The sequence below is a fragment of the Panthera uncia genome, chromosome F1 (genome assembly GCF_023721935.1).
Source record: "Panthera uncia isolate 11264 chromosome F1, Puncia_PCG_1.0, whole genome shotgun sequence".
NCBI classification, from domain to species: Eukaryota; Metazoa; Chordata; class Mammalia; order Carnivora; family Felidae; genus Panthera; species Panthera uncia.
The window spans coordinates 1,756,150-1,770,265 of record NC_064813.1 but is presented as its reverse complement, the minus strand read 5'-3'; the positions used below and the strand labels follow the sequence as shown (position 1 = coordinate 1,770,265).

Genomic DNA, 14,116 nt, shown 5'->3' with positions numbered 1-14,116 from the left:
CAGTTCCTAGTTTTGCCACATTGGCTTTGAGCTCCTATTTACACACCCACGCTTGTTTCTCTGGAGTTCTGGAAAGCAGTTTGCAAATTTGCTTCATCCTGAATCCTTCATCCTTCTGCATTTTCCCTGAGGAGCAGGCTGTCCTCCTGCGGAACCCTAGTACCGTTCTGGCTTGCAAGAAAGTTAACATTGAACCATGATGTGATGTGACATAGTCACATTTCCCCATTAGTCTCAGTGACATCCTTCATTTTGTAAATGTAAGTTTTGAAAGAAACTTTTATGTTTCAAACTGAAAAGCAGCCGGAGAGAAATTTCATTTAGTGTTTAAGAAAGAGCAAAATAAAACCTGAAGTTCTGAATTTGTGAAGTAAAAAGATTGATTTCTCTCTCAGTTGAAACTTTAATTATAGTCAACTTAGAAAAAGTGCCCAGAAACAAGACTGGTTAACCTTGTTTATCCCTGGCCATGAGGCGTGGTCTTAGCAAACAGCATTTCTTAGCTGGGCGTGTTTTGTTGTCATAACTGATTTGTATCACAGGTCTTGAACATAGATGAGACTTTCCCTTGATTTCTGAGACAGTTTAAAGGACTTCTGTTTTTGGTGTTTGTTTTTTGGTGTTTTTTTTTCCAGAAAAAAGTATGTGTCTCGGGACCAAACAGCTTTTTGGCTTTTCTTTCTGGCCTTATTTGCCTTATTTTTGCCTCTTAAAAAGCAGACTTGACTCTAATGATAGAAACCTAAAAAGGGAAAAATACGAGGATAGACACCCACCCCCCCCCCACCCCCCCCACCCCCCGCCCCCGCCCCTGATCTGTCCCATATCAGCCTGATCGTAAAATTGGGTGTGTTTCTCTGGGCTCTCTGTGCCGGCAGAGACGGGGCGGTGGCAGAATTACGTGAGTTCCGCCAAGAAACGGAGCCTTTTTCAATGTATAGAATCTTCTGGTTTCTCTGTGACTGAAAGATGAGTGTATCTGACTTTTGGAAAAAATGCAGGAATTGCTTTTGTGGCCGTGTTTTCAGTAGAGTAGAAAGATTGGTGTTTATCAGATAACCTGACTGATAGGGCCTTCGCCTTCCAGCGCATCCCTGGTAGTTTGCATGGCTTTTCTTCACGAGCACGTCTTGAAGCTCAGTTTATCCGGTGCGTCCCAGAGACCAGAACGGTGGTGTCCTGTGTGTCTGTTGAAGGTTGAAGTGCGGCGGGCTAGAATTCCTTCTCTCCGCGTCTAGTCCTCGTCCCCACCTTAGTGACAAGGGTTCCCTGCTGCGCTTGCCTGAAGCTAATCCCAAGTCCACACCGGAAGGGGTATCTCGGGAGGGACCTGGGAGAGAGTTCTCCAAACACAGGAGGTTCCTCGATGTGTTTGGGTTCATTGAAAAAATACTCTTTGAGGGGCGCCTGGGGGACTCAGTCGGTTAAGCGTCCGACTTCAGCTTAGGTCATGATCTCACAGTTTGTAAGTTCGAGCCCCCAGTCAGACTCTCTGTCCTTCCCCAGCTCGTTTTCTCTCTCTCTCAAAAATAAATAAACATTAAAACAAGTTTAAAAAGAATTCCTTGAAAGTTTTCAGATCTCTAAAGGAAGTTAAGGAAGTGTTCTGAAAATCACGTTAAGAAAAGGAGTTTTCTGTTGAGTCACCAAACACTGGATCCTGTTCCTCAGGAGTGTGTCGTAATCGTGTTCTGCTCTGGTGGATGGCTTGCTTCTCCTTTCCCGAAATGGAAATTGTGAAACTGTCGGTTGTTTCCTGACCATTCATGCACCTTTTGATGGATTTGATCCAGCCAGTGATTCCTGCCTTAAAATGTCACCACAAGCAGTTTTAAGCCCTAAGAGGTTTTTAGAAGTATGTCTGAGACACTCAGGACTGTATTGCTTTTCTGCCCGTTTCCTCCCCTGTTCCTTCTGAGAGCCAGTGTATTGGCCACTTCACGTTTTTATTTAAGTGCACCTCACCCTTGCAGGGCAGTGAAAGTACCCCTTTCTGTCATGAATGTCCCTGTCGAAGTTACGTCAGTGGTGAGGTGGGTTAATACCTTACGACACACGCCAGGTGCTGCGCTGTGCTGTAGTCGCTGAGTGAAGACATCGGATAGTAGAGGGAAAGCAAGAGTGTTCGAATACTTCAGACTGTGGCTGGAATGTACCGTTGGAACCTTTGTGGGTTCTTCCTGTGGTTTTCAATAAGAGCTCACAGAGCTTACATTCAAGGTAGAAGAAAAGTTGTTTACGTGCTCTTTGAGAAGAGTTGATCTGTGTATACTTACAGCGGCGGTGGTTTTTATTGGGTCTTGGTACTTGCGATACTCGGCGCGGGCAGCTTTTACTGTGTCTGCGTGTGTGCTGTCTGTGCAGAGGGTCAGCGCGCGTCTGTCCCCTTTCTGTCCTCAGTCATCGTCAAGTAGAGGGACTGACCTCACGTGACCGTAGATAGAGTTTGTGTCCAGATACCGTCTTCTGGACTGGAAAAAAATGATTGTTTGAAGGGTAATGGACTCCTTTAATTGTTTTTGCTGTGACTGCAAACCTATAAAACGGTAACCTCATGAGAATTACTTTTTAAAAGTTTTCTATTGTATTTCCCTTTAAATGGTTTTTCCCCTTCATAGACGGGATTCTCCAAGGAAAAATCAGATTGTTTTTGACAACAGGTCCTATGATTCATTACACAGGTATCACCCTGATGTGACTTTGTGATTTGAGACTTTTAACTGACACGTTCAGGGCAGGGCTGAGCTTTTTCTACCTGGACTGGTAATCACCACGAGGGGGATACGTGGGAAGGTCAGACCTTTCACATTTAGCTTTGTTTCGAGTTTTTTAAAAACTCTAAGAGATTAAAATTAGAAAAGTTAATAGTATTCACCCCCCTACCATCACTTTGGAGTTGGCTGGGGGTAAACAGCAGCGGTGCACACGTCCGCAGGGCCAAGATAGGGGTCTCGGTCCCTGTGTTTTCTCCAGGCTCTTGGTAGCTTGTGCATTTTCTTCGAAAGGCTGTTCTCCATAGAAGTAGGAGACAAAGCCTTTAAAAGGTGGAGCAGAAGATTTCTTACTGTTTGTCGGTGGAGCACGGGACTTGATTACAGCCACAATTGCGAAAAATTTACTCTTTGAGGAAAATCTCTGTCTCCTACGTACTTGAGTGTCTTTAACAATCTGACATCTAACATCCCGAGCAGATTGTTCTCTAGGATAAGTCCTGTTATACCATTTTTTTTCATCACTAAAGTTAAGAGAACCACGCATTTCGTATTTTTTAATTAAAAAGTTGACAATTTTTAAAAATCCTCAAGTGCTTACACAATATTTAGAATTAATTTGGCAGAATAGGGACTTAAATATTATAGTACTTATTTTATAGGCAGGTATCCAGAGGTAACACAAAAACCTCTGGGAAACCTCGTTTTGTTACCAATTTTCAGTGAAAATCCATGGGTTAGAAATAACCGAGATCTGCCCATGTTATTATATGCACCTGTTTTTAAAAATTCACATCAAGTCTACTGGGAACGTGACTTAAATAGTATACAGAGGGGTGTCCCTGGCAGTTATTTAGAAGTTCTGCAATCAGACTGTATTTGGCCAAATTGATACTAGCTAAAATTATTTTCATGCTGTTGATGCTGAAAAGATTTAAAGTTTGTCAGCCAGTTAAACCTGCATAAAATGTTTATATCACAAGTGTGAAATCATTTTTCCTGCTTTTTTTTTTTGAGGTGGTTTAATCGTTGTAACCAAAAGACTTAGAAAATTTGCTAGTACGTAAGAGAGAAAAAAAATAGCATTTAATGAGATTTTCTGTTGTTATTCTTCTCCATTATCTTGCCGCCTTCCCACGTAGAGCCCCCCCCCCACACCCCCCATAGAAGGTTGATAAACCTTTTTTTTAAAAAAGTGGTGATTACTTCTTTCCTTCAGTATGAAAAGTTCCCCCCCTTTAGTTAATTATCATGGTGATGGGGCTGGGGGTGGTGATGGTGATGGTGGTGGTGGTGGTGGGTTGCATGTTAGCATGAATGAAAATTTCTTAATTGCATGTTTCCTCAATCGTTTATTGTATAATGTTTTGTATTATTTAATAAATACGGATAAAGTCATAACATACCGCCCAGTTAATTAGCAGGCTGTAGGCACTCATATGAATGTCAGGGGATATTCATTATAGAACTTAGGAGGAAAGAATTTGCCGGTTGTACCACTTCACTGTAAAGAGTAAAAGAAAAGCAGAGGAATTAACAGTGTAACTCGGCGAGCAGGAGCAGACAGCGTGGGGAAGGGAAATGCACACAGTGTGTCTGTCGACCATTAAGGGTTTTCACTAGTTCGGGCTCTGCAGGGAACCCCTGCCTTCCCTGCCGCGGATCTGCACGTCCTCGGTGACTAGGGGATTCAACAGTCCCCTCGGCGAAGTGTAAAGGGGTCCGTCCCCTCCCAGGGGAAAGGAGCTGTGTCCTGTAAATCTTCTCCCCGGCCCAGCTCAGTGCTTACTGAGGGGAGTTCTCTGAAAGGTATTACTTCCCTTGTTCGTAAGGGCAGAGCGGCGGCTGCCTAATGATACCAAATCGGTCGACTTGCTCCCTCCCAGCCTTTTAAGCAGTCGTATGTTTGATATGAAAGCAAAGTAACTCAATAGTTCATCTTCACGACCAGCGTCTATGGGTTTAGAGGATGATAAGCCTTGTAAGAGGCTTCGCAAAGTGATGGGTACCGAGTCCTGGTGCAGATTTGTGACGTCGGTCCTCCGCGAACTTGATGATATGTGACTTGACTACTGGTCTGCATCTGCATCGATGTGTGGCCCTCAGAGCGTGGCCACTTTACCAGGCTAACCAGCACCTGGGTGAACGCCCGGTAAAACTCCAGGTTTTCCCCTGGGCTTCTCTCTGGTTGCCAGAGTTGGAGAGGAGACAGGACTGGTTTATTTGATACTGAAACTGTTGTTTAAAATACCCGATTTCTAAGACTGACTTCTTCACGTAGAAGTTTTAGTAGAGCCTCGCGTTCCAAAAGTGTAGTCCTAGTCGGCAGTCTGCTTCTGTGTGGCATTTCCTTTTAAAACGAACGAACGAACGAACGAAGAAAGTTTGTGGAGGTAGTTAGCTGGAAACACGCTGTTCAGATGACATCTCCGTAAAAACTTCATCAGGAAAGTGTTCTTTGGCCCAAAACCAAGGCAAAGGATTTGCAAACCGATTCACATTAGGGGTCAGTTCACCAGACGTTTAGTGGGCACCGCACGGTTTCAGAAGAACGAGACTGTGTCGCACGCGGCCTCGCTCCAGCCCCTGCCCGGAGCACGCGCTCCTCCGCTCCTGCCGGAAGAAGCGCCGCGGTCCCATCGCGTTGCCTGGTCTCTTTACTGAGACCATTTACGGCTGCAAACGCTGAGCCCCGTGAGAAATACTTTCTGCTTTATGTTCCAGTCGGTCCTGCAACTTTGACAATTAACTTGTTAACACAGTGTGTTTTAAGAAAAGGACTTAAATCTGGTGTTGGGTTGGTAAATTTGCAGTTTTTTGTGAACTTCTTAAACATCCTAAGTGTCGTTTACCTGTCCTGGAAATTCTGTTTGTACAGACCAAAATCTGCACCTTCGTCGCAGCCCAGTGCCAACGGCGTCCAGACAGAGGGGCTAGACTACGACAGGCTGAAGCAGGTAGGCACGCTCACTGGCAGCTGCCTCTGGTGCACTGGTTTCTTTCTAGGACCGTCTTGTGTGCATGTGTTCGACAAAGTGTGAACGCACTTGAAAAGAATGTAGAGTTAAGGGGCGCCTGGGTGGCTCAGTCGGTTGAGAGTCTGACTCTTGATCTCGGTTCAGGCCGTGATCTCACAGTTCGTGAGTTCAAGTCCTGTGTCTGGCTCCACGCTGACCACACTGAGCCTGTTTGGGATTCATTCTCTCCCTCTCCCTCTCTCTCCCTCTCCCTCTCTCTCCCTCTCTCTCTCTCCCTCCCTCCCTCTGTCTCTCTCTCTCTCTCCCTCTCTCTCCCTCCCTCCCTCTGTGTCTCCCTCCCTCTCCCTCCCCCTCCCTCTCCCTCCCCCTCCCTCTCCCTCCCTCCCTCCGTCTCTCTGTCCCTCTCTCTCCCTCCCTCTCCCTCCCTCTCTCTGTCTCTCTCTCTCCCTCTCTCTCCCTCCCTCTCTCTCCCTCCCTTCCACCCTCCCTCCCTCCCTGTCTCTCTCTCCCTCCCTCCCTCTCTCTCTCCCTCCCTCCCTCTCTCTCTCCCTTTCTCAAGTAAAGAAAAGTTAAAAAAAAGAATGTAGAGTTTAGATATTTTTATACAAATGAAATAGCATTAGTAGTGTATTGTTTTCAAACCTTAACTTTTTTGGTTCAGGGCATTAATGTAAAGTTCCAGCAGTGGCACAATATAAACTTTAAACGTGAGTGCGTGGCGTATAATTGCGAAGGGGAATAGGCTTGCGCTTGTCACTGGACACTGGCAAAAATGGACCCAACAGACCTGGCCTTGTCCAGAATGTGAGGGAAACGGGCACTCTCCGGTGCCTCTGTTTTCTAGAAAGCAGTTTGGGAAAACAAGATAAATATCTTACCTTTGAACCCAGAAATTTCACTCCCAGGAATTTATGCTAAGAAAATATCGTAGAAGTATACAGATGGACAGTGTGGGGGAGCACCCAGCGGCCATGAAGGAGTCACAGTTGAGAGCATTTAATACTGGATCGTGAGCCCTCACCCGTGCTGGCAAAACAGTGACCAACCCGTGCCAACAGTTATCCCACCTTTATGAAAAAGAAAAAGATGTCCATATTTTGGAGACGTCGTACACAGACGTACGTTGTACCCGAATGTGCATCGTACACGGACATACGTCGTACGCGGACGTGCATCGTACGTGGATGCATGTCGTACATGGACACACACTGTACGAGGACGTGCTCAGAAGCAGGAAAGGAGAAGGAGTGACGGGTGAGGAGATGGTGGACTTTCCGAGATTTTATTCCTAGAGGAGGTGGAATACGTTTTTAAAAAATCGGTAGTGTTAAAAAGATTCGAAGGGGAAGGCCAGCCGGAGCACCTGAGCCCAGAGGAGCCGCAGCGAGAGCGTCCCCTTGGCCTTCCCACCCCGCACACCCGGTGGCCTCTGACAGCGGTGACCACACCAGGCCCCGTGGTGGCCTCGTACCGACCCCCTGGCGGACGCGCAGGCCGGGCACTGGCCGGGCTCATGGTGCGGCACCGTCTAGGGGTCCTCGCGGAGGCCTGTCCAACAGCGTGTATACTCCAACCGTGTGCTTCGGAGGTTCTGAGAAGTTCCGCCGCTCAGCCCTGCGGCCCCGTCCGTAGTTCGAGTCGGGATCAGAACCCAGACCTTTCCTCAAAGCCTGTTCTCCCCATGGCGTCACTCCTTTTTTTAAATGCTAGCAGGTGTTCGTGGCTCAAAAAGGGACGGATAATGTTGCAGTGATAGGAGTTCGGAATTAAAGTCAAATACAAATTAAGGAGAGAAATACTAACAATGTTTCGGATAAACCTAATTTTTATAAACTGCAAAGCTGTTTGAAAAGTTAAATTGAGTTAGGTAGTTTGAAAAGGAAGCTTGAGGTCATTGATGATCAAGCCCCTATTTTCCCGTATATCTAACGTGACTTTCTTTTCTTGAAAACACTTTAGAGTACTTGCACACGCTTGAGAACGTGGTACACTCTTGGCTGTCTGTAGGGGAGGAGAAGAGAGGAAAGGTTTGATTTTAGCGCTGGTTTTCCTATTAATTGGAATAAGGACACTGTGAGGCTGTTGCGATAACTGCTGTGCTTGTTCCTTATTGTAAAGTGGGGGAGTTACTGATAGTTTCGACCTTATTTTAAACCTGAAAAACCTTTTGAGAAAATGAACCTTAAACAGAGCAGCCGAATCTGAACCTGAAGTGTGCAGCGTTAAAGAAGGTCGCACGCTGGGAACTAGTCCACCCCGAGGGTGGCTGTTACTTTTCAGATTGCATCGCCTTGTCAAAAACCCTTTTAGTTGTCACATGACCCCGTTCTTGGTCATTTTTTAAGGGGGTGGGGGTGTCTATTATTCCAAAATCAACTTGGAAATCGAGATTTTGCAAAATCTTTGAGGATGGAATGGTTTTCCTGGAGGAAGGAGCATCCAGGTCGACACTGTTACATCGTAGTGTGACAGGGGTCACGTGAATGCCGGAGAATCTCTGGCAGCCGTGTGAAGTCAGTGAAGTGGCGAAATTCATTTTAATATGTCTTATTTAACCTAATGGAACTAAATTATATTTCCATATGTTATCAATGTTTAAAAATTACTGAAGAGCTATTACACGTCATCACACATTATTTCTTCACGCCGAATCTTTGAACTCTGGTGCGTTTTACACGGGCGATGCGTCTCAGCCCAGCCTGGCCACGTCTCCGGTGCTCGGTGGCTGCGTGCGGCTGGTACCTGCCATTTCGGACCGTGCGGGTCCAGCGGGGCCCCCTCCAGCCTCGTGTCCGCCCGGTAGGGCAGCCCTGAGGGCCCGCCAGGGGAGTCCCGGAGTCCTCGGAACACAGTTGGCAGCTGTGGCGGGGTCCCCGGGGACTCCTGTACTTCAGACCGGATCGCCGCTTGGCCAGGATCTGCTCGTCTGGTGTAGTTTCCCTGTTCCTTGAAATTGCGTTCTGCACCAACTCTCAGACTGCTCCCAGAAGACGAGGTTCAAAGCAGAGCTGTTGTCTTTTCTAGAAATCATCTGGATCCTGCCCTTCTCTGGACAGCAGAATTATTTTTAGTTTTAGAAAGCATTCTGGTGTCTCATGTTTCGCTAGGCTGGAATCAGAGAAGACCGTTAAAACATGATTTGCCGAGGCTACTCTAAGACATAAGTGGTCTGGCAGCAAAACCGTACATCAAACTTCATATATTCTCAGAATTTTATGCAAGCAAGAGTATCTGGAGGAGTAATTTTTTTCTGCATTCCTGTTTTTCTCTAATATTTTAGGACATTTTAGATGAAATGAGAAAAGAATTAACAAAGCTAAAAGAAGAGCTCATTGATGGTGAGTATGTCAGCAGATTTGCTGCCCCTGTACCGTTTGAGAATACCTATCTTTAAAGATCTGCACATAAAGAAATAACCAGTTTATTGCTTGGGGGCACAAACCAATTACTTTCGCATAGTATCCTGCCCTTCGCGTGGCTCGGGGTGCGGGAAGAGCCCACTCCTTACAGTGGAAGCTGTAAAAACCGAGGTAAAGAAGTCCTGACATCTCAGGTGTGGAGTCCAGGGGAGCTGGCCCGTCCCTGCCTGTCCTCTAGTCCCACCCGCTGCCCTCTTGTTCTGAGCCCGCGGCATCCACTCTTCTGTGTTGTACGCAAGAGGGAGAGAGCGAGTGAATGAGTGTGCGTGCGTGCGTGTGTGTACACACGTAAGAATTAGTACCATCTTTGTATTAAGAGAACAAAGGTCTGTGCAAGGTCAGTCCATCTTTTTTTGCTGGGGGCTTGAACACAGTCACTAAGGGTTCTTAGGAATGAATCTTTCCCTCCACATCAAATTGACTCGCAATGCGTTTCCTTCTCGTACCCAGCGATCAGGCAAGAACTGAGCAAGTCCAATTCTGCGTAGAGAAGCAAGCCCAGGAGAAACAGGACCGTAGCTGGAGGAAGAAAAAAGAGCCCTGCAAACAACAGCTGTTAACAACAAGCCCCTACGTTTTGTGAGCGTTTTGTGAGCCGCGGGAAGAAAGTGGATACAGATGGTCGGAAGGAGGAGAGCCGGCGCACTTGTGAGCCTTCAGATGCCGTTGCTCTGGCGATCAGCGATTTCCCTCCAGTTTGCTGCTTTCTTCTGACCTTTTCAACAGGATGGAAGGGTCGGATAAGAGTTCCCATTTAACGGTTATGCAGAAAATCCTAAGCCCATCAGGCAGAATCGCCGTGCATTGAAATATTTTCATGTCAAGACAAAATCGCACGTTTTCCACAACCCATTGCTAAAATAAAGAGGAGAAAGGCTTAAGAAGTTTGTTTTCAGAGAGTGCTGATGAAGAATTTAGCAAGTTACGCTATTGTATTGTACATGTTTCTCTCAGGTTTGTCTTCCTATCACGTGTGATATTCCGTAATTGAGGTCAGCCCTGTGGAGGTTAAGATCCTAAAACGTGGAACAAATGGAATTGTATGTGCTTTCAAAGGGCGATATTTATAAGAAAGTGTCCTAAAAATGATTTGTCTGGCTTGAGGAATTTTAGAATGATAGGAAGTCTCTCGAGTTAGCCTTCATGCAATTTTGTAGATTACAACATAAAATTCATCCAGAATTTAAAGATTTAGATGCCTTCCTAAATTGTTAAAATGCTTTACCAAATCTATGACTCCTACATAACACACACCAGTGGTCAAATGTAAAACAATATATTGTAGATTTACTGTAGGTTTTCAACCTTTTTTAGATTTATGCATGTGGACATTTTTATAATGTAATTACAACCACCACAAAATTAGCTTTTTTAATTGCAAACAGTAATGCATGTCACACTAATGTGTAGTGGCCTTTTCAAGGCCTGGTCCCAGGGAAAACATTTTGTAGAGTGTAGGGGGCGGGAGGAAGGGAAGGAATAAGTTTTCATTTAAAGTTAATTTCTGCATTGTCTTTTTTTTCTTAATTACCTGCATGAATAATAATGAGGAATATTTTGTGACTTTAATTGGTAAATATGTTAGCAGAACCAAGTACTTAATCTTTTACATCATGTCTTCAGCTGTTCGTATTTTAGCTTCAGTAATTTCAATGGTCTGAAACATGATTCTGAGCTTCACATGAATCACATCATACTGTGGGACTCGAAAACTTGATCCCTGAATCTGGCAGTTACTATGACCTAGGTGCCCTGCAGTCGGACAGGTGTTCAGGTGCATGCTCTGACCAGGAAAGCTGCTCTTGAATTGTGTTGTGTGGAAACATAAGAAGTGGCAATGTCAGCAGCTACTGAGGTCACAGGCGTCAGTCACGCGGCAGCGGGGACCGGCGAGGGGCTCTGAGTAGTTCTCTGGTGACAGAGTGAGACTTGGGGTAGGGGGACGGGATTAGATCCTCTGCTGACCCCGACTCGGGTGTGTGTGCGTGTGTTCGTAATCCACACCCTTCTCCTGGAAACTCATGAAGATTAAAATAGGGGAGACATTCTATATGTTGCAATGATAGATTTTTTTTTTTTTTTGAAAATTTAGGAAATCAGAAACTCTCCAGGCTCTCTGTCTTGATGTATGCTTCAGTTACGTGCCATACTTGCTTTGAAATCTTTGATTATTTGAAGTTTCACTAAAGTTTTGAAGAAATAATCCATTTTCATCTGCTTTCTAGATTTCGTAATCTCATTTGGGAAGACGGAGCTTGCCGATAGCATAGTTTTCTAAAGGCTGCAGATTTGCCATTGCCCTTCCAGACGGTGTGAACGAGGGAGGTTTTTCCTGCTTACGGTAGTTCCCGTTTGTGTAGAAACTGCGGTTTTACATTAATCTGTGATGGGTGAGCTGTCCTCACTCAGGTCTGTGGTTGTGTTTTCTGTCCCTCTTCATGGTCAGGCAGTAGTAAAGGCATTCAAGATGCGGCAGGCTTCTGAAGTACTCTTTTCTAGAAGAACTAGGAGGCATTTTCATCTTTAGTATTGTACTTTCGGTTATGCAGACACTTCGATGGTATAAAGGCTTATGTCCCCTATAAATCTGGTGAGAAATCACTTGATTTTGTTGGTTGTTGGTCTCTAGTAGGATAGGATGCTGGGTACACGTGGTCCAAAGTGAGATAAAAGACTGCAGTAAAACGCTAGATCTCAAAAAGGAACCGGTTTACGCACTAACTGTCTCGTGCCTTTTGGTCTAACATTAGCAGGATATCTGTGTAAAATGACAGAAAACCAGTGTTGAATCACGCCATTTTCCATCATTTTGCATTATCCCGGGTTGCTAAATGTGTTCTTTACAAGACGTTTGATGAAATCACTGTACACATCCGCTGTCCTACGTGACAGTTTTGTCATCGTTAGAGATTTCAGTAACTCACGCGGGAAGTTCTCAGAGCGATGTTCCTCGGAACCCCGTCAGACGATGGTTTTTGTGCTCTAGTCCACGGGCTGTCTGAAGCTGAGTGCAGTTCAGGGGTCCTTTCTAGTTACAGGAAGGCACTTCTTTCCTCAACACTGTGATCTGACCCGTGACCAATCCGTCCTGTGCGCTGTGTCAACGGCCGACGGTCCATCGCAAACCAACTGAATGTACACACCTCCCGCCGGTGCCGAGGTCTCTCCGGAACGGCTGTCCCGGTCGCGGTTCGTCCACACTTTGCCAGCGTCAAGTGTCTGTCGGAACCGAGGACGAAACACTAACGAATGTTGGATTCTCGTGCTTTAGGTGTGCTTCCTCTTTAGCCTTTTCGGTTCTCTGCCATTTTTACCGTACTGTTTCATTTAAATTTCCTACACGCTAACTTCGTTTGTGTGATTGAAATAAACTTGCAGTATATACGTGTTGCTTGTGTGTGACGCTCAGATAATACTGTGAAATAGGCTGTCGGCTCTGAAGTAAGTTCTGCTGCATGTGGAAAGCCCGTGCGAAACGCCCAGGACTTCACCACGTAAAGTTTACACGGCACGTCACCGTTCCCTCCAGAGTCCCTAAGTCGAACACCCTGAGTAACGTAGACACAGATGTGGTCGTGCGTACTTTTTGTTCAGAATGACTGTTGTGTGTCCCCTCTCCTCTCCTCTCAGCCCTGTCGGCACAGCGTCTCCCAGTCAAGAGTGACGAAGGTTTGATTTCACTCCGTTTTGTTCTGCGGCCTAGACGCTCACGCACGCAGTCTGGTCTCCCCGTGCGGTTTGCAGGGAGCAGGGCCTGAGCAAGCCCTGAATTCTAGACACCGTGAAGTCTGGTCTGCAGTGTCCATTTACTCAGTGTGCCGGCTTCTCGAAACCTTCATTAGGCAGCGACGCTTTTTACCTGACTTCATGAAATACTGATTTTTGAGTGCCATTTTACAGTTTGAGTGTGTTCATCAGAAGTACGGGCTATCCTTGGCTTTCTTGTTTTGCCAGACCCAGGTTTTCCCTCTGTCAGCGTCCACCGTCCCCAAACGGTCCACTGGTGCCCCTCTCCCTGTCCTGTCTCAGACTTTTGCTTCCCTTCATGTATCAATCACAAATCCCGCTCAAAAGTACATCAAGTAACGTGACAACCAATTAAATTTGCACAGCCACACGCGTGTGTCCGAGGACCTGTGTCTCCTTCCAGTGCCATCGTGAAGTGCTCTACGGAGCACCGTTGACAAATGCCGCAGAGTCGCTGTCATTCTGTCGGTGGCCACCTTGTAATCCTGTCACCTCTGTCACTGGCAGCATGAAAATGGCATTGCATGAAGTGAGCCGTGTGAAAGAACTCTCTAGAGGCTCCTTTATGTCGACGCTCTGTAGTCTTGTTTCCTGAAGGCAGGCCTGTTCCTGTGGTGCCATTTTTGTTTTTACTACATGAATTTGTCCCTGTACGTCTCCTCAGAACTTAAGGGATGAGAAAGGGATCGCGAGAGTAACACCGAAAGTACTGATGCTCGGTACTCCTGACTTGCCACTGAACAGTCACTCAGTATTTATACTTAGATACTTTCGAGTTAGAACTTGAAGTGTGTGTCCAAGGACCCGTGGATTTGAGTGAACAGAACCGTTGCAGGTACATAAAGATGTGGTGGGGGACATTTACTTAAAACAATTTTTTTTTTAATGTTTATTTATCTTTTAGAGAGAGTGTGAGCAGGGGAGGGGCAGAGAGAGGGGAGACACAGAACCAAAGGAGGCTCCGGGCTCCGAGCTGTCGGCACAGAGCCGACACGGGGCTCGAACCCACGAGCTGTGAGATCATGACCTGACCTGGGTCAAAGTTGGACGCTTAGCCAACTGAGCCCCCCAGGCGTCCCAGAACATTCACTGTTCAGAGTAGCTTTCTCCTGGGTCTGAATACAGTAAACGAAGACGCTAGAGCGGATGGCCCTTCAGGAAAGGGCATTTGCGTGAGCCGAGCCCTGCTGGAGGTCTGTGGGCTGTGTGGGTCCCCTTATGTCATTTCTAGATAATGGTTGAAGATCAAGAGATTTTTATA

The 14,116-nt window shown here is 46.2% G+C and overlaps 1 protein-coding gene across 1 annotated transcript in view; it reads left to right on the top strand.

Annotated features, from left to right (window-relative positions):
* ENAH (ENAH actin regulator) overlaps window positions 1-12,492 on the top strand; it is a gene marked incomplete at its 5' end in the record, with an annotated part of 108,477 nt that extends 95,985 nt beyond the window's left edge. The window contains 4 exon segments of the mRNA XM_049635313.1: window positions 2,619-2,681; window positions 5,590-5,668; window positions 8,970-9,027; window positions 9,559-12,492. Coding sequence (XP_049491270.1) covers window positions 2,619-2,681; window positions 5,590-5,668; window positions 8,970-9,027; window positions 9,559-9,596 — 238 coding nt within the window.
* Window positions 12,493-14,116: the final 1,624 nt, after the last annotated feature.